Here is a 24,558-nt window from a genome sequence, read left to right on the forward strand (position 1 = left end):
TTAGGATTCCCTGGACCTCAGGTGACCACGAAGGATTAAAAGTTCAAATATTTCAAATATATTTTAGATATTAAAACATTTTTAAGAGTCATTCCAGTTATTCAGAACTTTCAGATTTTTCGGGATATCTAAAAATTTCTGACTTAATAACATTCGAAGATTTCATTATTCGAAAACTTGCAAAAATCGAGCGACTATCCATAAAATTAAATATAATTTAGAAGTTCTCTATTATCAATCTTTTATTATCGTTTATTTAAATCAACACAGAAAACAAGAATTAGCTTACAGGAAACAAGACTGATCTAAAAATGTTTAACGCGACATTAATGCGGAGATTTGAGGTGACGCAGGAAATTATTGACCTTCAGTTATCACAGCTTATTGTGGCGGATAAAATGGACGATTACGCGAGAACTTAACGCGACAGCAAATCTCTTGCCTTGAGCGTTCGTGATGTCAGACGTGCATAACGAGCACGTCTCGCGAAACGCACAAGTGCCGGCAGTATCATAAATCAAGGAAGGGGAGGGTCCAGCAATTGTGGGAAAGAGATGCATCCGCGGTTACGTGCGAATGAGATGGAGACGAGTGAGCGAGGGGGACAAGAGGATGGAAGAGCTGATAAATAATTTACCGAACGCCGACGACGCCGGCGGCCCTAATGGATTATAGACATGCCAGTGCAAATATTATTGCAAGCTAACGGAATCGTACAGTGACGCCCAGCGCGGTGCCATTGGTCCATCCGTGTCATCTCGATACGCCCGCGTCGCCTGCTCCAATCGGAATGCTGGGCTCCTCTCGCCACTGTATTCTCGGACCTTCAGAGATGCTCGAAGCGCGAGAATGTTGAATTATCAAGCAATTTTGTAATCATTACTCGTGTTCATCACTACTCTTCTTGTGCTTCTATTCTTCCAAATCTATCATAAACTGAATATTTTCAGATTTCTTACCTTTTATCTCGATTTGACTAATTTTCATTCTTATTGAAGGAACCTTTCTAATAAATAGTAACATAACATCAATAATATAATTTCACATTTAATAGTTTAATTGTTATTTATATGTTACACATTATTGTGAAATTATATATTGTTATGTCTTTGTTAATTAATTGTTAATTAATTCGTATTTAACTAAATTAAGAGAAAAGTTGAAAATGTAAATTGAGAAATCTTTTCAATTCTTTTTTTAATTCTCAAATATTAAAAATTTTTTTTATCCTTTTTATATCCTTTGTATGATAAGATAATCAAATCAGTTCTAAATAATCGGCGGAGAAAGATTCAGGAGACAAAATCTAAATATTTTGCGGTAAAACATTTTATCGCCGAATGTAACATCATTAATTAAGGTATTCATAGTCAGTTCTTATTTCAAGATTGTAAGTAATGATCTAAGATATTAATACTGATTTGTGATTGATTTGTGAACATCTTAGAATTGTCTTAAAATGCGACTATAAATATCGGCCTAAGTGTGTAAAGTGTAAGTTATGTGAAAATTCTCAAAAATTCTCAAAAATTCTCAAAATAAATTATTTCTGTTGTTTCTTCATTAAAGCTAATTCAAGCTAATTCCTTAATCTCCTTAATCCAATTGCGTCGAATCAAAATTTTTTAGTATGACTTATTTCATTGTCTTTAACGGATTCATTGTCTATGAACGGATCTTTATCCCTTCTGGCACAAAGGACAACTAGGATTATTACTGCAGTAGGGCTTCACGTCTGCGTTTTGTATCGTCATCTGACCTATAACGGCGTGTATACGCAATGGCAAGGTACAAAAAACAGCAACGTACGTAACGCGATGACATTAAACATCAGAACTCGTAAAAGCGACTCACTCTGGTATAATCGGCGTCTGGAGCCGCTGGAAGGATTTCCATCGACCTCACGCGTTCGTAAATAAAGCGTCATTGGGTGCGCGGTGGGTCCGCTCTATGTTTAGTTTAGGCGGTTTCTCAGATTTCCAGGATCACTATGAAAAAAAAAATGCATGAAAGAAAAAGAGAAAAGGTCAGACTTTCTATTACTGTCGAATCGTTCCACGCTCGCAGTTTCAATCCGATTCCCGTTGTCCTGATAAGAAATCGCGATTAGTGTCTTATTTCTGAATCATAATATTAATAACGAAAAAAAAAAAAAAAAAATACGAAAGCATTAATTTCATTTTTCATAATTATAATAATTTACTTTTTATTTTCTTATTCTGATTTTCTTGCAAGCTAATAAATTTGATTCTTCAAAAAAAATTTTTGAAAAAACTGCATTTATCATGTGTATTTATTTACTTATTTTTTGTATATATACATTTTGATGAGGTATTTTTAAATAAAGTTTAATTGGTCGACTATCAATTTGGAGTAAAAATTAAAAATCAAGTTTTATATATATAATTTGTTTACTATGTATTATAATATTATAATATAAATTCATGTAGCTGCAATGGATAGACGTTCGGCTGGAGAAGAGAATGGCGGCCGAAGGTGTTACGGGCGACGTCGCCGGCATAAACATCTGTTCCCTGTCTTTTCCTACTGAATCACCACGATTTCTGTCACTCCTTTCGTTTTCTCCGGGATGATGAATCGCCTGTCGTTAGTGGCTGCCACGCGGTTCGTGCATTCCCCTTGCATACGTTCCTCAGCATGTATATGTATTTATATCTGAATAGAAAACTGAATTCTCTCGATAGCGCGCATTTATTCAGTTTTACCACCGGTAATAAACCATTCCATGGCTGAATTATAATTCTCTTTCTCTTTTCTACGATGGAAGTGATTAGGTACTTAGGAAATCATTGTGCCAATTCCAGTACGAATGCGCGATGAAATGACCACGTGGATTGAGAAACGTTGCCGTGGATGGAAATAGAAACGTGAAAAATTTGCTGCGGAAAACTGATGCTTGTGTTTTAAATTATCCTCCAAAGTTTCTTTATTAAAAAAATAAAAAATATACATAATGTTCTATGATACATATAGGATTCGTACAGAGCATAATATATACATATAATATGTATAGAAAATGAAATAAAATAAATGAATATAGTGACTATTATAGTTTCATCCAATTGCTCCAAAAAATTAGAGTCCAATAATTTCAACCAAACATAATTTTATAAATATTTATTATTTAGTAAGTATTATCAGTAATATCGTATCCTAATACTTATTAAATATTTGTGTGAATTTAAAATTATGTTTAATTATATCACCTGAATACAACACAACATTTGGTTGAAATTATTTCACTCAACATTTGGTAGCTATAACCAGATATTTTTTCCAATGTAGTGTCGACAAAAGTCTAAGTTCATTATCGTGCTGTTACGTTTTTTTTTCTCCATGATATTTAAATATATCATGTAGGAAATGTCGTATACTTAGTATACTTTTACATGATACATAATTTTTTGTTAATATCTTTGGGTAAAAGAAAATAAGATATTTTGTGCCACTCTTTTTGGCAATCTGACATAATATACTAGTTGTTTAAATAGATATTTTCACCCGAACGTGTCTGGTGAATTTGTAACTCATAAGTAATAAATTTAGATCTCAGCGAATACCAACTAATAGTAACATAACTGTGTTAATTAAAATTTTCTATTCAAAAATATACAACTGTTGCGATGTATTATAACATGTGTTATATTACAGTTATTTTGTTGAATGGAAAATTATATAATATATATGTTACTGCTTGGCGCAATATTTGCTGGGGATATAAATAAAAATCGTTTGGCATAAAAAATTATTACTCACTTTATATACGAGATTAAGTGCATAATGTCTCGTGAAAATTTATAATTGTTATTTATTTTTCTGGACTAATTGTCTCGTTTTTCAAAATGCGACAAGGCGCGGCTTGTTAAATTGACAAATCAGGTCGCGCCAGCCTTTAGTCATGATAAATCATTGCCTCAGTACAAGCAATTTTTACCGTGACGTTCCACTCCGTTCTCCCGAAACTCGAAAAAGTATCAGCACCGCGACATGGACACGACGTGGCCGCTGGCAGCTCATTAAGTCGCGTAATGAGGTCGTCCCTACAGTTAATTATCCCGGAGACAGTTTTCAATGGTCGTGTTCCCTTTTCTCTCTCGCTCTCTCTCTCTCTCTCTCTCTCTCCTTTTTTTTTCTTCCCTGTTGAAATCACGTCCCACCCACTGGGGACCGAAAGCGTAAAATGATTCCACGAACCATTCCGGCCCGATTGACGACACCCTAAATCACCCTCGCGGGAGAGTCCTCATTTTTCTCGTTTCCGGTATCAAACGGACGTGTAAAAGCTATGGCTGAACTGGAAATCGTTAGATTATCGATAACGATTTTAGCAATGATGTAAATTTTGTAAACACTTTGATTCGACAAAATTCTGACTCATGACGGCTGCAAATTAATCTTCCACCAGCAACTGTTGCACTGAGAAGAAAGTTTAGTAATAGCTACCAAATATTAAGTGAATTTCAATTAAGTGTTTTAGTTAATATAATTTTATTTTTCTAAATAATATTTAATAATTATCAAACGCTTGATTATATTATATTATATATTTGATAATACTTACTATTTCTAAATATTTAAGAGTAAAATTTTTTTGTTATATTAACCGGACATTTAAAATTCACTCAACATTTGGTAGCTATTACTAGCTCTTTTTTTGTTTAACTTCAACAAGAATGTTTGGGTTACAAAACTATATATATATTGTTAAAACTATAAAAATTTCATAAATTATTCTATTATTATGCCTGAATATCTATGTATAAAATTTGAGTACAATTCTCTTATTAGTTTAAAAGTTAATTAATATTTTTGTTAATCTTGATTTTTACATAAAATCGCATTTTGTAATACTTATTTGCAAATTTTATCGGAAAATAGCATTAAGAATTAAATCAAATTTTAAACATATATATATTGATCGAAAAATAATAAATATTCGTGCGAAAGTTTATTTGGCCAAATTCATTTATTCGTTTAAAAGTTATTGATTTAAAACTGCAGAGAAGAAAATATAATCATTTTTGCTGCATAAAATCATTATAAGTCAAATTATTTGTTTTGTATTTGCAATTTGTTTCAGAACATAGTTCTGATACAAAAATATATATAAATAAATTAATCATCAAAATTTTTGGCTGATATTAACTTATTTTGATTATTCTATAATAACATAAATCTTGCACAAGAATATAAAATTTTTTTTCAGATTTTTTTTGCAATCCGAAGTAATGTAAAAATTTGCACTGAAATTTGAAAACCCAGGCTGTAAACGAAGGATGAAAATTTCAAATCGCTAACAGAGAATTAATTTTTACGAAATGACAAAAACGTCGAGAAGTTTTATACAGGCTAATACTAGTAATTTGATATTTTTCTTAATTAATTTCTCCCATAAAGCATATATGTTTTATACTGAAAACTACTTCAGAGAACGCATTCTATTTTGAGTTACATAAATTTACAGGGAAAAAAATGCGATAACCACCGCATCTGTCTTCCTTAGTTCAATAACTTCGGCTGTCCATTTTCTCAACTCTGGAAAAGACCGCCAAAAGCGATCTTAATAAACGCATATCACAGATATACATATACGTGCCCAACATCCTGCCGCGGACATGTGCATCTTATTTACGCAGGATTCGAAGCGAAACCGAGAGTGTCCTGGCGCCTCCGTCAATGATTTACACGTCAAGGGGGCGGCGACGCGGAAGGGTGTTCCAGCTGAGGGTGGAGATTACAGATGCGGCTTTTCGATGGTGAAACGGTTGGCCGACTTCCTTGTTATTACGCGGTCGAATAAATTGCTGTTTGCTTCTTTTGCGGGATGTTTTCACGGATTAAAGCGGATCATACGGACGCGACGATGGGATACAAAATAACATCACGTTCGCGACATGTGCCGGCCGGTTTGCCGCTGGCTAAGAAAGATGAATCGGCTGCCAGAAAGCGGAGCTGAGCATCGACAGATATTAAAACGAGGTATTAAGACATAATAAAATTTAATCAATAAATTAATAATATTAATGACATAAATATGCGATTATCTAAAAATTATATTTAACAAAATATTTAAATAATTTAATAATTAAATGTTTAATAAAATATTAAAAAAATTATAAGATAATAAACACATAAAAATTAAAGATGCGTGATCTATACATTGAAAAAATAAATTTAATTAAAAAAAATATTTGTTTGAATAGAATTCTAAGTAAATATTCACTAGATGTAAACATATTTATTTATACTAAAATCATTAATTTAACTATTTTTTTATTGAGTAAATATTTATTTACTACAAGTAAATATTTACTTAGTATTGTTCAAAGAAGTATGTATCAAGATTTAAATTCTTTTACAGTAAAAAGAATATCTAAGAAAAATTATTTGAAAAGTTATTGCGCTACATCACACTCAATTTAAAACAATTGCCTCATATTTCTAAGATATTAGAACCGTGAAGTTTACTAATAAAGTTTCACACGACACGTATATAGATAAATCGCGGGGGAGACGTAGCGAGTTTAAACGGAAGTTAAAAGTTAACATACACAGTCGGGGAGGGACTCTGAAAGAGTTAATAAACAGTCACTAACGCGGAGAGGAGCGTGAAAGCCTCGGATTTATCTGCGGCTCGTGTAAGGAGGCATAAACACGATATTCGACAAGAAGATCGCGCGGGCTTGGTTCACAGGACGCATCCTTCCTCCCGAGCGCACTCGGACAACGAGGCATTCAGCGCTGGGATTCTAACAGTTTACCGGAATGGTAAATCGCGAGAGAATGCTCACTGTCTCTCCATTCGTATTCCGACGATAAGTCGTAGATGAGCTTCCTCTCGTTTGCGAAATTTCTTTGTAACAGGAGTCTCTTTGAGCGACAAACTGCAACTGATCGGTGCGTTCCGCTAATTTTACTTTCGGAATCGTATGTCGTCTTTGTCGATTATTAATAGATAGACGCGTTTGTTAATTGCAAAAAAAATCAACTTGCTTGAAACTGATATCACTCATCTAAAATTTCAACGCTATTTGCTCCACATCTTTGCGCAATTCTCTGAAATGTATAGTTTCTAATTACAATATGTAATTGAATTTTTTCAATTAAGGATTAAATGGATATTGGTTAATTTGATTCGATTAGACAGTCTCAGAATGCACGATATTTCTCAGGTAAGTAAACTATATTCCACATGCTTACAATAATAATAACATAGTAGGTATTTACATTTCGTCGTAATTATTTAATAATTACGATATGCATATGTTTACATATATGATGGTAGAATAGAATATATAAGCATAATTGCGAAATCTTATCTTTTGAAAGAATATTCAATAAAATCGAAAATCCGTGGCCCGTAGAAATTAACCAATAAAGATACAGATAATGAAGTAAGTTCCGATAAAAACATACATTTCAATATATCATATATATTAAACAATTATCTTACCATTTAACAAATTGTTGGTAGAAATTATCGATGTAGTATAAAAAAAAAAAAGAAAAAGAATTAAATATCTAATCTACTTTCAATATATTCGAATTATAGTTCAGTTCAATTTCTTTTAAGTTAGAAATTATACAATATTATATTTTCAATTTACACAATAAAAGTCATGGAAGAGCAAAAATTTACTTGAAATATAAAAGTTTCTTTTCGTGTCAATTAAGGAAGAAATGCCATTCAAATGGAAGAAATTCATGAAGAAATAATACTACGAGCCATTTTAATGCCTAAACAAAGAAACACATCAATTGTAAAGTTTTTAAGGAAGTCGAGATAATCACCGATGACGTGATGAATATAGTTATATTCGCTTTTTTACATTAATGGCGTAGAGATACCTATTATATCTCTGGCAGCGTTCAGAGAACGCGCTATCAGTGTCATTGCATCATTCTATCCTTGTTTGACATATCTAAATAAAAATAAAATAATACAATAATGTCAATAGCACGCTCTCGAACACAATAACGCCTCCGGACTTATCACATATTTACAAAATGTAGACTCATTCCATGAATAGGATGAGTTACGATGCGAAGCATAAACTGATTTGTCGAAATTGTATTTTAATTTTGGATTTAGTTTTATTGGCACATTGCGAAGTGCAATTAATTTGTGCATTTCTATCCGAGAGATTCTCTGTAAACGAGACTAAACAAACGTGTTGTAATATACGCGCGCGCGCACGCACGCATGCACGCACGCACGCACACGCACACGCACACACACACACACACACACACACACACACACACACACACACACACACACACACATTTCTTTGGATGCATTTGAATACAATCAATCGTAAAAGTGTAGAAAATTCAATAAAAGGAAGAATATCAGCACCGCAAAGAAGAAATTGGTTCCTCATACTTATGTTTATAAGTTAGAAGAGAGCAAATCCGATAAAAAAAATGGCAGGGAAGCCACTGCGATTATATGTTCCGTTTTGCGCACGTGTCTTATGCGAATTGAGAAATTATTCGTTAATTGCTAAAGCGCGTAAAATCTGCAAGTATAATACAGCTTGTATCTTACAATGAATCCTTGATATAAAAATCTATGAAACTATCCACAGTTTTACTGGCAAAGGTTCCAAGTTCGCTTGGAACCAAATGGAGCTCGGTTTGCATGAATTTGAAAGATTGATCAATAGGCAAGTATAACCTACATTTTCTTTCTTCATATAATTCTCTTCTTTCCTGGATGTATGTAGGTCATTGATCGTTACAGCTCTCTCTCTCTCTTTCTCTCCCTTTGTCTCGTGTGTTGCTTGAAATACATAGTATTCTGATTCGGACTTATTCCATGGCTATGCTCTTCAGCACATAATTCACCGTGTATGCAAACGCCGCGAAGCCAATGATGACAACGAGATTTGCCAGTGCGCTGTGCAGTGGGCTCTGATCTCTCTGAAATTGATCTCGTATCAACGAAGAGACTTCGGATGCAGTGGACTGATGCCTCGCTTGTTTCTCAAGTTCTTTCCGACGTTCTAATTCCGTTCTGATCGTCTAATCGATCAACAATAATATTATGTCAAATTGAGAGTTTTCTAAATTATTATAATATGCTATTATTAATATAGCTTCATTACCTCGACAGTTTCTGGAAAGAGTTCGCAGAACATCTTATCCCTCAAATTATATTCTAAGCTTTGTGCAGCCAGCTGTCTCTTCTCATAATCTGTTGTATTAATACTGCCGAGCGTGGGACTCTTTTCAATCTGTAAACACAAAACTATAATTAAATATCTTTTCGAAACTATACTTTTCGAAACTATACTATCGAAATATTTCAAGGAATGCACCATAAAGCTGAGTAAGCCAGTAAGAATAGTAGATACGCTCCACGCTGGATTCCATGTATCTGGATGAAAGTCAGAAATGGACAGACACAATCTCGTATTGACTTTAAATCGGCCGTTGGGAGTGGTCATGTAAATGCTAGGAGGTTGGAATGGAAACTCTCCTGGAAATATGAGTTTTCCATGATAAAATCCACCCTCATATGGTGTTTTTTCCGGTCCTATGACCACATAATGCCTGAAACAAGCATAAAATTAAGTCATTCGTAAACAGCTGATTGACGATTAGTTAGTAAATACTAACTGACAGTAATATAATGGTTATGTTCAGTAAAAAAACTTTGCAATGATTGTATTCATTAATACGATTGGTTATTCTTCCTCACTGAATCCAAATAAATCATATTAAAGAATCTTACACAAATTGCAAAGCTGCTTTTTCTGTGAAATACAGTCTCAATATTATAATTTCACAACAATTATACTAACTGTTATGTATTAACTGTTATGTACAACACGTGTTATAGCAAATTCATTCATTTGCATTACATAAGATTAGTGTATACATAAAAACAGCGATACATAAAATTAACAAAATTAAATGTTAAAAAGAAACATTTTAAATAATTAAATATCCAATAATTAGCTGCTTTTCATTTACACAAGTGAAACTGAATTTGAAATGAGCTGATTGTGAGTATTTCATATTCAGACTAATGATGTCATTATTTGCTTACTTTGGTAAAAAAAGTTATTATAAGTGACAACACAGGTTCATAATCTCTTTAAAGTGAATTTATAAGACTCACTAAAGCACACGATTTCAATCTTGTACAGATTAGACATAAAAACTCAGTTGAATCTGACTTGTCAGAATGTAAAAGAAATGTACATTCAATAGAAAGCAATTATTGTCATGTTAGTTAATCTAGAATATACATTAACAATGAAATAATATATGTATTATTTCATTGTTAATGCTGATTATATTATAATCTATTTGTCAATGCATTTAGATATCATACATAAAATAGCCTTTAATATATGTACTAATCCAATGTAGTGCAAGTGATCAAATTCACTATTACATTTATATTGTTGAATGTAAAGTAAACAAATCGATAGAAATATTGTTCTATCTTTGTTACTTATTGAATTATCAAAATAGAATGATATTTATATTGACTTGAGTTACTAAATGGAAAACATTAATTGATCGTCGGTGATTGATTGTCGATGTTTACTTGGTAGCTCGTTTAACTAGGCTAGACTTACCATTCCAGTATATTCGAAGGCACTGGCTCTGCAAGAACATACGGCACTGGATCTCTTTTAAGGCGCAGATAGTCCTGTCTCAATCTGGCCGTCGCACTGTTGGTCTTTCTGTTCATCCTTACCATGTAGCCCAGTGTTACTTGCAATCGAACACTGCCAAAGACACGATATTTTCTCCGCTTGGCGTAAATCAGATACTTCGCCTCAATGGCTCAGCTCGTCGTTTCACGCGATGTTTACAGGTCGAATTCTTGCTCCAAGTCCCTTACCCAGTCCCCGTTCTCTTAGCATCAAGTTTCGCGACCCTCGAGTCGCATTGCGGGCGTCCACGTGGAATTGATCGCTGCAATGTTCTTTGGAACCCGCTTGCGTGGCCGAGACAGACGGTGTGACGGCACGAGGTAGGGTTACGTTGCGCAGACCGATAAATGTGCAAATCTGGCGATGAGCACGAACCTGAAAAACGCTCAGCTGTTCGTCGAGTTGACGGGCGTTGGACTGGATGAGAATGAGATAAGCGTGATAAGCGCGCTCGAGTGACGTATTACCTCGGGAAAATGAAAGCGCGCGCGACCGCCGGTCGAAACGGAACTTGACAGCACAAGTTGTCGCGCGACAACGGGAAACATCTGACTGCGAGATCCGCTGAATTAATTCATCTCTGGGTGCAGGGTTACTACGCTACGTGCGGAAAGCGTAACCTCGAGTGCAACTCGCACGATGGAACGCATTTGGCGCGTCTTTTTCAAAGATTCTTTTATAGTGCAAAGTAAATCATGAAGACACGCACAGTAAAACACAGATGTCGATAGAAATGCGATTTTAAATAAATTTTAAATAAAAATTTAATATTAGTAATAGAGATATATAGACTGCAATTCGATATTTATTGCCAGTACTTAAAATCTATAGTGCATATAACGTATACTATAAATTTTCAGTACCGATAGTCAAAATAGATATACTTGTAATTATATATAGGTATATTTATAATTTACTTTTACACTTTTAATATTAATTTTTATAAAAGTATAATTTTAGAAGCTATCAATTAAAAAATTATCATATGCTGATATATTGTATGTACTGCTTGATAAGTTAATCATTAACTATAAGCTAATTTTTCAAGAATTACTTAACGTAAAATTTAGAATTGAATTATTCAAAGCTAGAATTATTTAAAGCATAATTTTCAATTATATAATTTGTCTTAATTTTAATTTGTTCCATATATTAAGAAAAAAATCATATTCACAAGTATCTTTTACACTTCCAACATTACGTTTTAACATTATGATATTACTAGTATTGCTTCACCAATCATGGCTCCATCCTATAATTTTTAATGCCAATATCAGTATATTGTCGTTCTACATGTTTCGTATATGATAAAAAAACTTGCGCAATGACAATTTAATGATATAAACATTGTTGTTAAAAGGTACTGAATAAGATTAATTGGAGTTTGGTTGAAGTCATTCTAAATTTTTAACAGAGTTGCGTCTAATCTGGTACAGTGAACGGGGCTTAAGACCCGTGACAGTCGCCGCCTCCCACCGTCGTTGCTCATCATTGAGAGAGTAGATGACGACGCGATCACTGTGCGATTGTTGACATTTTGCTTTAGATGCCAATGTAAATCCGGTTGATCCTGTCTCTCCACTCGGGAGCTCGTTGTGACGCTTTGGTTTGTCAAATTGGCAGTCATCTTTTAATTCATTCCGTGTGACCATGAGTTCACCAATATCTATGAGCAACGCTGGACCACCGACTACTGCCTCTGGTATGGAAACAGTGGTGGCGGTCGCCCTGGGCGCACTCGCCGCTGTCTTTCTCGGCGCTCTTCTGGTGCTTCTGGTTATCTGTCGTAGACAACGCTGCTATTACGTGAGTTCAGTGATAGAAGAGACAGAAATGCTAGTCAAGAAATATAATGATTTTCATTGTTTCCAGAATCAAAAGGATTCCGCGGAGCTGAGCTCCGATTTACTCGAAGGAGAGAACGTCACTGGTTTGGGATTAGATGTGTGGGAGAGTGAAGAGTGGTTGGCGGGTGCTGAAAGGTAAAAGGAGAATCATGAACAATGAAGAATTAATAAAAATAGTAGATAATATATAATTATTTGCAATATGACACTTATCTTTAATTCAAGTTGTAGATACAAAATATCTAAGTACTTTTTTCATTATTTTGTTAACTGCTTTTCGGCTACAGGTAATTTCATTATTTCGTTATCTGTTATTTCCATTAGTTCTTCATAACGACGAAGAAATAAAAAATAGTAAATAATGTTGCATGTAATATGTAATTTTTATCTATGATTCAGTTTACAGATATCTTGTATCTGTATATGTTATGAAAAATTCAATTAAAAAATTTAATAAATTTAATGAAAATGCAACATTTGCGTTATTCGTCTTTCTGTCATTAACTAACTTTGTGAAAGTTTAATAAACATTATGCAGCTTAGAAAGATGATATTTTTGCATTCTAGATGGGTTGATGATGCCACTGGTTTAGCTCCACCTTGTATAGCAGTGCTTCGATCTTGTCATTCTTTAGCAGCCAGTCTTACTACTATTGCTGGAACTGTCAACAGTAATACTGTTCCGCTGGAGATAGTAGATGTAAATGCGATTACTGTACATTATTATTGTTATATTCTTCTTACCAATTCTTATTCTTATTTGTAGGTCGCCCGACGCATACCGCCTCGTGTAGATGACGTTGTTCGCAGTTTGTATCCTCCTTTAGACGCTAGATTATTGGAAGCTAGAGTGGCAGCTTTGGTGTTGGCTGTGACCCATTTAGCATTGGTGACCAAACACGGCGTGCCTAAGAGCCAAGCCAGAAAACTGGCATTCATTGATCAAGCCCTGAATGACATGGATACTCATCTATTGGTATTGAGAAACGCAGCGTTGGCCCAGGAAGTGGCTTGCTCTATCCCAGTCTCTACGCCAGTTTGAGTATACGTAGATTGATCTCGCGATGAAATCAAATTTCTGTCGTTACAGTAATCATCGGATTATCTTTAGCTTCTCGTGAGATTATCTTTAGCTTTTGTTTCGTCACACAATCGCAATGAAAGCTGTACATATAGCCGCTAGATTTGTAAATATAGTAAATTCGAATCATGCATTAGACGGCAATTATGCGAAAATGGGTCATCGCTGATCTTAAGGCTTAAAAATGAACAAAGTTCGAGATTACTAATGGGGGGGAAAACTCGTCAGTATTTTGTCAATTATCGTTACTATAAAAAGAATGCATATAAATATATATTAGGTATATATACAGCACACGTCGAAAGTATCGTGAAGGATATATTTTAATAATCGTTTTTAAACGCGGTGAAAATTCGCCAAGACATCTTTCGACATTTTACAATACACAGAGATATACGAAAATGACGTCTTCCATATTACATTATCATAGTTATTTATATACGTACATGGATAAAAATGTATTTTGGGACTATATAATCGATCGTACCTGCATATTTGTACACGTTACAATATTTTATACTTTTGAAGATAATCAAATTGTTTTAGATTAATAAGAATTTATAATGAAGTTGATCGTCAAAAACAAATCACTAGGTTCTTTCGTCCTTTTTTTTTTATATATTTATGATTATAAATAGAGCTTGTCGATAATTTATTTAAATTTGATCTGTATTCTCTTATAATATGCACGAATTCTCAAATTTATAGATTCCTACTGTAATAATGCGCCACAACAACCTGCGGGTTGTCAAGGATTAATTTCGGCCTTCTAATACTTCAATAAATTAACTAAGTGATGTAATCGATTACTGATGCGCTATAGAATAGCGTACATAGTGCCGATTAACATATTACAATTTTCTGGAAAAAAAAAAAAAAAAAAAAAAGATTCCTATAAACATGGAGGTATAATGCATTGGAAAGAAAGAAGCGGATCAAAATCGCAATGCTGCCTCCATTATTTTCCTCGATTTGCCAAGTCTTTCTGCCTTTTTTGGTTGTCGGACAGAACCTTGTCTTTAAGGTGCTCCTTATAATCCAAAATGTTGCCACTCCATTTTGTGACCGCCCCATTTTCGCACACCCAGATTTCTTCAGCGACCTAAACATCGAGTATATAGAATGTGTCCACAAAATTTACAATTTTTTTTAAATTAAAGCAAAGCCATACGGAAATGCATGTACCTGATTAATCAGTCTGAAGTCGTGTGATACGAGAACCATGCCGCCATCGAAGTCGTTGATGGCATCAGCGAGAGCATCAATTGTTTCCATATCCAAGTGATTGGTAGGCTCGTCGAGCAGCAGTAGATGAGGCACTTGCCAAGCCAACCAAGCAAACACAACTCGACAACGTTGACCATCGGACAATTGACGAATAGGACAAACCTAAACTCGAGTATCCGATTATTCATCGTTCTTAAATATTATTATTTCATTTAAATTACGTACTTGTTGACGCCCAGTCAGACCATAGCGGCCAATAATCTTTCTCATTTCTTCACGCTCTTTCACTTCGGGAAAAGCCTTCATCATATAATCGAGAGGCGATATATCTAAATCCAATAACTCATGTAAATGTTGGTGATATCTACTGATTCGGAGATGACTGTTTTTACGAATCATTCCACTTGTCGGTACTAACTGTAACGCGAAATTATCTTGTTAACAAAATTGAGTTTTCTTTACTAGTAAAATATATGCTCTCAACGTACATCACCATACAATAACTTCAACAGGGTACTCTTTCCTGCTCCATTTGGTCCAACCAATGCGATTCTGGTATCCAAATCAATTCCGAATTCTAGATTCTTGTAAATCCAAGGCGCATCTTCGTTGTAACGGAAACTAACGTTCTGAACCATAATAACCGGTGGTGGAATCGTTCCGCACGAAGGAAAATAAAAGTTTAGCACTTTATCATTAACAACTTTTTCAGTTAGACCTTGCGCTACCATTTTTGCTAAAGTTTTTTCTTTCGATTGTGCTTGTCTAGCCAATTTTGCCGAGCCGTGACCAAATCGCGCGATATAATTTTTCATATGTGCAATCTGATCTTGTTCCCAGTTATATTGTTTCGCTTGATTTTCAAGTAATTCCATTCTAAAAACAAAGAGAAAAAAAAATATACAAAATAATATGATATTATGAGAAATTTTATCAGAGCGATATCTTTCACAACTCACCTTGTTTTCACGAATGCCTCGTAATTACCAGTGTAATATTTCAATTGCCTCTTATTGACGTGAATGATATTGGTGCAAATCCCATTGAGGAAATCTTGAGAGTGTGAGATTATAACGAGAATTCGTTTATAGGTTTTGAGTTCTTCTTCTAACCATACGCAAGCATCGAGATCGAGATGATTGGTTGGTTCGTCGAGCAACAACAAATGTGGTTTTACATATAATGCTCTGTAAAAAAAATGTAAAAAAAAATGTTTTATATAAATAGAAATTTTTATAATATTTTCCTTTGTACATTTAAATATAAATAAAAAAATTAAATATAAAATAAAATTTTTTGCATACCTAGCAAGAGCTATACGCATTCGCCAACCTCCTGAGAAATCTTTGGTAGGAGTTTTTTGCATTTTTGCAGTAAAACCCAAACCATGTAAAATGTGGGCAGCACGAGCTTCAGCCGTGTCGGCTGCCATGTCTTCTAATCTCTCATATACATCCATGAGTTGTTCCTGTGTTTACGTATAATAAAAATTTGTAAATAAAAGTCATCATCCTATTTCAGATATTTAGATATTATTTTGTAAACAAACCTGAGCATCCTCCTCATCGCAGTCTACTAACTCTTCGGCAAGCTTCTCTAATCTCACGCGCTCCTCGTCAACCTCCATCACGCATTCCAGAGCTGTCTTATTGCTTGCAGGCATTTCTCTAGTCAAATGAAAAATATCTATTTGCTCCGGAATAGGAACTTCGCGGTTTCCTAACACCGCCAACAATGTAGACTTCCCAGAGCCATTTAGACCTAACAATCCATAACGTCTACCGCAATTTAATTCCAACATGGTATCTTGCAGCAGTTCACAGCCATGGAAAGTAATAGAAAAGTTAGATATTTTTATATCTCGGCTGCGCGGATGCGAAGCCAGCGAGCCAGTGCACGAACGTGCATCCGCATTTAATCTCGCATCTTCCTCCAATTTCAGACATAATGCCTCTGTAAATATATTTATTGCATGTATGTAAATAAATGTTCAATGAAATAGAAGTGTTCATAAGCATAAAGTGATCACAAAAACGATTTCAAAAATAAAATATGTATTTATAAATAAAAAAAATATGGACCTTTTTAACTTATTGTAAGTATATACAATAATGAATATTATTTTAAAATAAATTATTTTAAAACGCGTAGAAAAGTTATAGAGAGAGAATGTAATATTTTAAAACAATTTAAAAATTAATTTAAATAAATTATTTAAAAATACTATATTAAAAATTCCATATTTTTTTGAGATATAAGCAATTAATATTACTTTCTTTTATTCAGTATTTTAATAATTCTAAATTCTAAATTAATTTATTTTGTCATTACACACACACACGCGCGCGCGCGCGCGCGCACACACACACACACACACACACACACACACACAACACACACACATATCTTGAAAAACTTCTAGGAAATATTTACACTGAGAAGAATTCAGTAATGTTTTGACAACCTATTAATATCAGAGCAACACGAAACGTCAAACTAAAAGTTCTTCAACATATTTTTTAAAAATATATCTTAGGAATTTTAAATATCAAGTCTCTGACTAAATATTGACTGTCATTCAAAAATAATTAAAAAGCAGATTGGATGTAAGTTTATTCAGACCTTGCTAGGCCGGAATGGGCGGGAAGCAATAACAAGCTCCTTTGTCTCACCTTCAGCGCTAATAGCTGTGCCGTTGGTGCCATTCTGCACGCAAGGGCTCTGCTCCTTGCCGTCCTCAGCTGTCTTCTGATTATTGCTCTGCGGTTTCTTGCCGGACTGCCTCGCCTTCGCAGCCTCCTTCTTCTTCTGCTGCTGTTTCTTCTTCGCGTCGGATGGCATTGCCTTTCACCTGGAATTTATCAGCGATTACGGTTACGGTATCCGTGGCGTGAAGAAAGCCAGCGATCGGCCCACGGCGTTTTCGCGCGTTACGTAAGGCATAGGTTAGGCACGTGCGTTATTCGCAAAGGGAAAATACTATGGGAAAGGAAGCGAGAACTGACGTATGGCGTCGCATCGCTGATTAAATCACGAAACGATTGTGACGCGAAATAAAGCGAAATGAGATGAAACGAAATAGAACGAGAACAGGCGGTGAACAGCCGTAAGGAGCAGTGAACATGAGCGGATTCGAGAACTCACCTAGATGAACAAACGAGATTCCAGATCGTCACGATGCCTCTCGAGATTACTACCCTTCCGTGTGATCCGCCTAGTGACTTAGTGAATCTCTGACCACACGCGAGATAATTATTAGTATCTAATTGTGCGCCAAAAAATGAACGATTCGTACGACACGCGAATCCACACGTGCGTCGGACGAATGGAGGAAAAACCGTCAAACTTCATAGCAGAGTTTGACGCATAAGCACCTAGATGACGCCACATGTATTGAAAATCGCGTTCGGGAAGATTTATTACAATTATTATAATTATTTTAATTTTTTTTTTTTACATATAATCAAGGATTTTTAAACTTTTTTTGTAAGTAAATGTGGCATAAACTTTTAGAATTATATCTAAGAAAAGTTACGTATAAATTAAAAAAAATCATTTCTTTCGTTGATATATTTTTTAATTAATTTTTTAAATTGAAATGAAATACCTTCGAGGAAAAGAAAAATTTATTTGATTTTAAGAAATGACATTAAAACATAGAAATTTTTATTTAATATGCAATATACAAATTTCTTTGATTTAAACAAATTTTTTTTTAATTGAAACCTTTCTCTGAATAGTTCTTAGAAATAAGATGCGACAGTATTATTGGATGTGAACATTAAAATTAAATTGTACTTGAGAGACAAAGAAGTTTTGTAAAATGGTTCTATACTCTATAATTGGTCAATAAACGAATTATATTATACTATACTTTTTAGAAGATTATCTTGAAGTAATTCATAAATATGTATACTTTTATTTTTTCAACTAGCTTCCTTATTTTTGCATTCCAATGAATTGTTGTTTAGATTTGCAAAATTTAAAAGATGTAAATTGTTAGCTTGGCTCAATAATTATTGTAATATAAGCTTTAAATTCACTTTTACCAACTTATATATTTCTTTTAATTAAAAAAAGTGAGATATTCATAGTTTGATTTTAAGATTTATATATAGTTTGTCTTTCACAATTAAATACAATCTCAAGATATACGGTTGCTTGTTTGAAAGATTCAAATATTGCATATAATTTAATGCTCAATTGAATGTTAATTTCTATTTGATGACTTTTAATAAAATTTAATTTTGCACTTAAGATTACTCAATGAATAATCATAAAAAAGAAAACAAACGTATTTCTTCTCGTTGTGCATTTATGCTATCATCAGCTATTAATGTAAACAAAGTCGAAAGAGTTAAGCTAATGAATGAGTATAAGGAAAAATGAAGAAAGAAAGAAAAAGGAGTTTTAAGAAAGGAGTTTAAATAGATATCTTGCATATCTTCTTAATTAATAGTGAATAATGTAAAGTTCTTGTGCATGTCATACATTTATACTGTTGAACTTGAATTTTCATAAAAGACATTAGAAGAAATCGAAAATAAGTTGCTTCCTTTGTATATTGTCCTTAAACTGTACATATGTATTCAAATAATGTCTCAATCCCATTCCAGTTCCATTTATAATAAAAAATTTAATTACATCCTGAATACCATCACTCACAAACCGTACAAGTTCACACGTGCACCGATAAATCGTTGCATTTTCCACTATATGTAATAATGTACTTCTGCAAATAATTTATACGTTTGATAAATTATGTGACATATTCGTTATGTAACTTTTGTTAAAAAAAGATATCTTGTTTGAAATAACGAAATTACTATTATCGTCGTAACATTATAATTAACGTGATGTATCTCGAGTTACAGTATGCGCGAGATACAGTATGCAATCCTTTCGATTTATCGAGCACTTCTGGATCTCCCCGATTCGGGGCCGCGTTAACCGAAGTTCAGTCGGGCCGGTCAAGGTGTGTGTTCTTTCTGATGAATGAACGAATGGATAAACGGATGGGGGTTGGGAGCGGAGTGGTAAAAGAAGACACAGACTTGCGCCCCTGTAAAACGGGTCCGAACGTCTGTGCCGGCCGGACGACGATGGTGGGGTTGGCACTGTGGGAGTAGAGGTGGTTCCGGGCTTAATTGCACCGCATCACAGAACGTAGTATCCTCGTAGTACGTGCTAACGGATGACGGAGAGTGTGGGGGTGTAACGTGGCCGTCGTCGGCCGGCGCATTGGCGCGGCGTTTGTACGTAAACCGCACATTCGGAGTTCGACGTGTGCGTACGCGACCGACCAGTGACGTAACTGTTTCACTTGCGTAGTTAGACTGATTGAGCTATCGATTCATACACTAAAAAAGTCTGGTAATAGCTACTAAATGTATTGAGTGAAATATTGATTTCAACCAAATGTTCAGTTAATAACCAAAGTAACCAGTTAGTAACCAAAAATATTTTTCTATAAATATTTAATAAGTATTATCAGGTAATTATATATTTCTTACATTTAGTATAATATTTATTGAATATTTAAAAAAGTAAAATTATTTGTGATTATATTAATTGAACATTTAATTGAAATTATTTCATTCAATCACTTGATAGATATTATCAGGTTCTTTTCTACGTAAGATGATTCTTTTACATTCAACGGAGATGTGATATATCTCGACATATTTGAAAAATCATCTTTGGGAGAGATTAGATCTAGATTTTCAGCTAAACGTTTGCACGATTAATTTTTCCTCTTTTTTTCTTCTTTCTTTGTTGAAAAAAAAAGATCAAGTGTAAAAACAATGTAAAAATAATCGATAACACACAGAGAAAAATGTAAAGTAAACATGCGCTATAATTCTAATAAATTTTATGGAATTGACAGGTTCAATATAGAAACAAGTGCCTATGTACTTATGTAAAATTTACTTTGTTTTTTTGGTAAATGAGTAATCGTCATATAGCCATACTGTACTTTTTACATTTCGTAAAGTAAATTTTATGCTACTGCACTTTGTTACTATTTCTTACTCTATAAATTATCGTACATCTCAATAGAATTTACTTTATCGATGAGTATTTTTTTGCCTTAGAGCTGATAAAATTTACTGTGCGGTAAAACATACAAGTGTAAAGTCTTATTAAGAATTATTACAGTCTTGAGAATAATATAATTTATTTTATTGTAAGATAAATAAGCATTTAAATGGATTCTTATAATTGTACTTTTTAACTTACATTTTTAGTATCTTTTATTTTTACGTCAAGTAAAATTTATCATAAGTTCGACATAAATAGCTAGAATATTTTTATTAAACTTATAAGACTATCTATTTTTCTCAGCGCATCTCTTTTACTAAAAGAAATTAAATAGAAATTAACGTTTTATTAATTGAGCATTAATTATGTATTATAAAGATTTAAATCTTTTAAGCAAATACAACTTAAAATTAATCAAGTAATAAAGTTTTATTGAGTCATGGTCGAATAGTAAAATCTAAAAAGGCATTTGTGAAGTAACATCCGAATTTTTTGATTGACCGCGAAAAGATTTAAGATTTACGTAGTGCGCAGCGTCATCTTTGCGTGACAAATTGGAAAAATCTCAATACATTGTTGCGACTATTCGTGTTGTAATCACGACGTAAGTGAATGTAGTTTGCATGTCAGCCGTTATAACCTTTAATCTTGAGAGTTTCGTAGTGAAAGAGTAGAAAAAAGGGGTTAAAAAAGAGGTGTATGAATGCCATTCATTCAATTATTGCAGCGCTGCCATACCACACGTGATCTACAAAGTTACTTTCCTTTTGCAATTACCGTTATTCATGGATAATTGGTTACTCAAACAGTTATTTTATGGTAATTGCTTCTCTCTTGAATCTCTTCGTTAAAAGCTAAACTCACGGATGCATGTAATGAAGCTGGAAAAAAAAATATTAATACGCAAATAGATCAGCGTAATTAAAATTATATATTGCCTTAAGAATGTTAATTAAATTTAAAGCAAATTAGAAGAAAAAAGATACAAATGATATGTTAAACGATTATGAAAAGATATATAATTGATAAAGTAATCTTATTATATGTTTGCTGAAACAGTTAAATCTATAAAAAAGTTTTTCAAACAGAAATTTAATTAGTGCTTGATCGATAATTGAATCGGATTCCAATTAATTAACAACGTTTGATATTACCTGTTGTAAATGAAACATCAATCTAATGATATCATAGATATTCAGATAATTGTAAACGTAAGAATCATATTTTTCTAATAAAATCAGAAGTATGAAAATACAAGTAATTTTTATTGACATTAATTGAAGTATTCTAATCTATTATTATGATTATTACAATTACCTTTGACATGCTAATTAAGTTAAAAGATTTATTTTTATAAAATACGATAAAATGCACACAAAATTATAATAAAAAAATATCATTAATTATGACACAAAACGAAATAGTTGTACTAAAAAATTTTAATAAAACAAAAATAATATTGAATTTACAATTCGTATAGGAAAGTAATCTATTCGATATCTTTGTGCGTGGCTATCATACTTAAATCAGTACTTTATATATATTACGATAGATATATCTATATAACATGTACAACATAGGTATAGTAAAACACAACAGTATACGATAAGTATCTATATATAATTAACGATCCATTACTGGATTAAAATTCGCAATCTATAATGTCTCGTGTCGTTTTCGCAGTGTGATGGATGTGTTGCAAGAGTTCGATGGATTTATAATCCATCGTCACGAAAATTTAATCCGCGGCTGGCCGCTACGTCTCGTCGTAAAATTTATGAACTGACAATCGGACTGCCGCTTCCTTGGCGAAGAATCGACGTCTTTCGTGCCGAGTGTTTTTGACACGAGATGGTCGACCCAATCGATGCCAGGTTGGAATAGCAGAACCGGAAGTAGAACGTTTAGGCCTGTCGACAACGACAAGATAAAAGGAAAGAGGAAGAGAGAGGGAAGAATCAAGCCACCGACTTAAGTCTAGATCTCTTGAGTCGTCAGTCACTTCAGGAGGAAGTCACTTAACTCCTTCAACGAGAAATGCGAAACTAAATGAGATATCTTTTTCATGTGACATCAAAAAGCTCGTCAATGGACATTATATAAATGGTTGATAAATTTATTAATTAATAATTTTTATTTATGCAATTTATCAATTTATTTATCAATTATTTTTTAAAAACAATAAAGAAAAAAGGCTATGAGCCAAAAATTATTTTATAAAATTAAACATCGTTAATATAGAAGTTTAAACATAAGTAAAAGAAACAATCGATCCTTTAGTTGATTTAATACAATGCTAGCAATAAACAAATAGATTTTTTTCGATCGCAATCAGAGCATTATCAATGTTAAAAAGATAATATTACAAACGGTAAAAACAAAACATAATATAAATTTATACTTCGCTCTTTCTAAATTATTTTTTGTTTAAAGGGAGGTAAATGAAATAACATACAATTTAAAAGGAGATAAATAAAATAATAATACAATTTCACTGTAAAACGGAAAAGATGTACCGTTAAAAATTGAATAAATTCTTATGACAGTAAAAAATTATTTAGGTTTCAAATAGTTTTCAAATAATCGATGATTTGGCAAAGTGTAATGAATCGCGACAACTTCATCGACTCATTCGAATCGTGCATTCAAATAAATAGCTTAATAATCCCACGAATTAAGCCGGTTTATATTTGCTCAAAATAATCATTATTGCCCTCTCTATATTTATTGACTATATAATCACTGACAATTATCTTCTGTATATGCTATGAAGTATCGTTAAAATTACTTTTGATTGTTAGGCAGGCGATACTAATACGATATGCATCTATAAAGGCTTCAATGAAACATTTTAAATTTAAGTAAGTAATTAAGGAGATATGATAAATGAATTGTATATAGCACATATACTAATATTTATTAGTATATGTTTTAATATTTATTAAAAAAACTGTATCTATATGAAAAGAATACGTAACTATATGAAAAATGTATTTATAATATTCTATTTTTATTAAAAAACACATTTTTATAGTTTACTTTTATTTGTTATTTTATTATTATAAACTAAAATTTAAAAATGAATAACAAAAATTTAAATGTTTTTAATGTTTTTATATATGTACTTTAAATATTCAGAATGATCTACGCAAAAGTTTTACCGATTAGGAAAAATAAATTAAAAATATTTTATTCATTTACAAAACAACTAATTTCTGCATCGCAATATTCGTATAAATCTCTTTGAATGCTTTAAGTTCTTATTAAAAAAATTGAGACTTTTGTCATCACTTTAAATAAAAAGAATTAAAATAATTTTTATTCAAATACGTTAAGTTTTTTGTATTACATGTATTTAAATGCGATCTAGAATAATCTCTAACATTTTCATAATCTTTTATTATTTTAAAATATCGATCATACCTTCTTAATTAATCACACAACACGCATGTAATCGGTTAGAAAAAAAATCTCCTCGCGCCTGGAAAACTCGCGAGGGAAAGCAATCATGTGTATGACATTCGTCAGCCCCGTTCCGCGAGAATGTGCATACAATATTCCTTGTCAGAGCTTGATTAGCATGTCTATAACCCGCCTCGTGCTCAAGTTTCGTAATGTTTTGCTGTGAAACTGATATACTCCCTGAAATGTAAGTATCATCGAT

The 24,558-nt window shown here is 33.0% G+C and overlaps 3 protein-coding genes across 5 annotated transcripts; 1 reads left to right on the plus strand and 2 right to left on the minus strand.

The window, feature by feature from the left end:
• Positions 1-8,467: 8,467 nt before the first annotated feature.
• LOC108688013 (ubiquitin-conjugating enzyme E2 J2) lies at positions 8,468-11,293 on the minus strand. 3 transcript variants are annotated; one of them, XM_018194075.1, is made up of 5 exons: positions 11,165-11,293; positions 10,617-11,072; positions 9,345-9,579; positions 9,132-9,260; positions 8,468-9,048 (listed from the first exon to the last, which is right to left on the minus strand). In XM_018194075.1, the coding sequence occupies exons 2-5, from the start codon at positions 10,739-10,741 to the stop codon at positions 8,836-8,838; spliced, it is 702 nt and encodes a 233-aa protein (XP_018049564.1). In that variant the 5' UTR covers positions 10,742-11,072; positions 11,165-11,293; the 3' UTR covers positions 8,468-8,835. The 3 variants fall into 3 exon arrangements, with proteins under 3 accessions (XP_018049564.1, XP_018049565.1, XP_018049563.1); XM_018194076.1 differs by having other exon boundaries at positions 10,617-11,087; XM_018194074.1 differs by having other exon boundaries at positions 10,617-11,293.
• Positions 11,294-12,094: 801 nt separating this feature from the next.
• Positions 12,095-13,871, plus strand: LOC108688037 (transmembrane protein 98-like). Its single transcript, XM_018194110.1, has 4 exons — positions 12,095-12,503; positions 12,570-12,679; positions 13,112-13,244; positions 13,311-13,871. Exons 1-4 carry the CDS (start codon positions 12,348-12,350, stop codon positions 13,584-13,586), a joined length of 675 nt encoding a protein of 224 aa, XP_018049599.1. The 5' UTR covers positions 12,095-12,347; the 3' UTR covers positions 13,587-13,871.
• A 248-nt stretch (positions 13,872-14,119) lies between these two features.
• Positions 14,120-18,169, minus strand: LOC108688036 (ATP-binding cassette sub-family F member 2). Its single transcript, XM_018194109.1, has 9 exons — positions 17,997-18,169; positions 17,525-17,703; positions 16,402-16,805; positions 16,157-16,320; positions 15,812-16,039; positions 15,341-15,728; positions 15,078-15,269; positions 14,811-15,014; positions 14,120-14,727 (listed from the first exon to the last, which is right to left on the minus strand). Exons 2-9 carry the CDS (start codon positions 17,691-17,693, stop codon positions 14,584-14,586), a joined length of 1,893 nt encoding a protein of 630 aa, XP_018049598.1. The 5' UTR covers positions 17,694-17,703; positions 17,997-18,169; the 3' UTR covers positions 14,120-14,583.
• Between the last annotated feature and the right edge of the window lie 6,389 nt (positions 18,170-24,558).

This window comes from Atta colombica, unplaced genomic scaffold (genome assembly GCF_001594045.1).
Source record: "Atta colombica isolate Treedump-2 unplaced genomic scaffold, Acol1.0 scaffold224, whole genome shotgun sequence".
In the NCBI taxonomy this organism is placed as follows: Eukaryota; Metazoa; Arthropoda; class Insecta; order Hymenoptera; family Formicidae; genus Atta; species Atta colombica.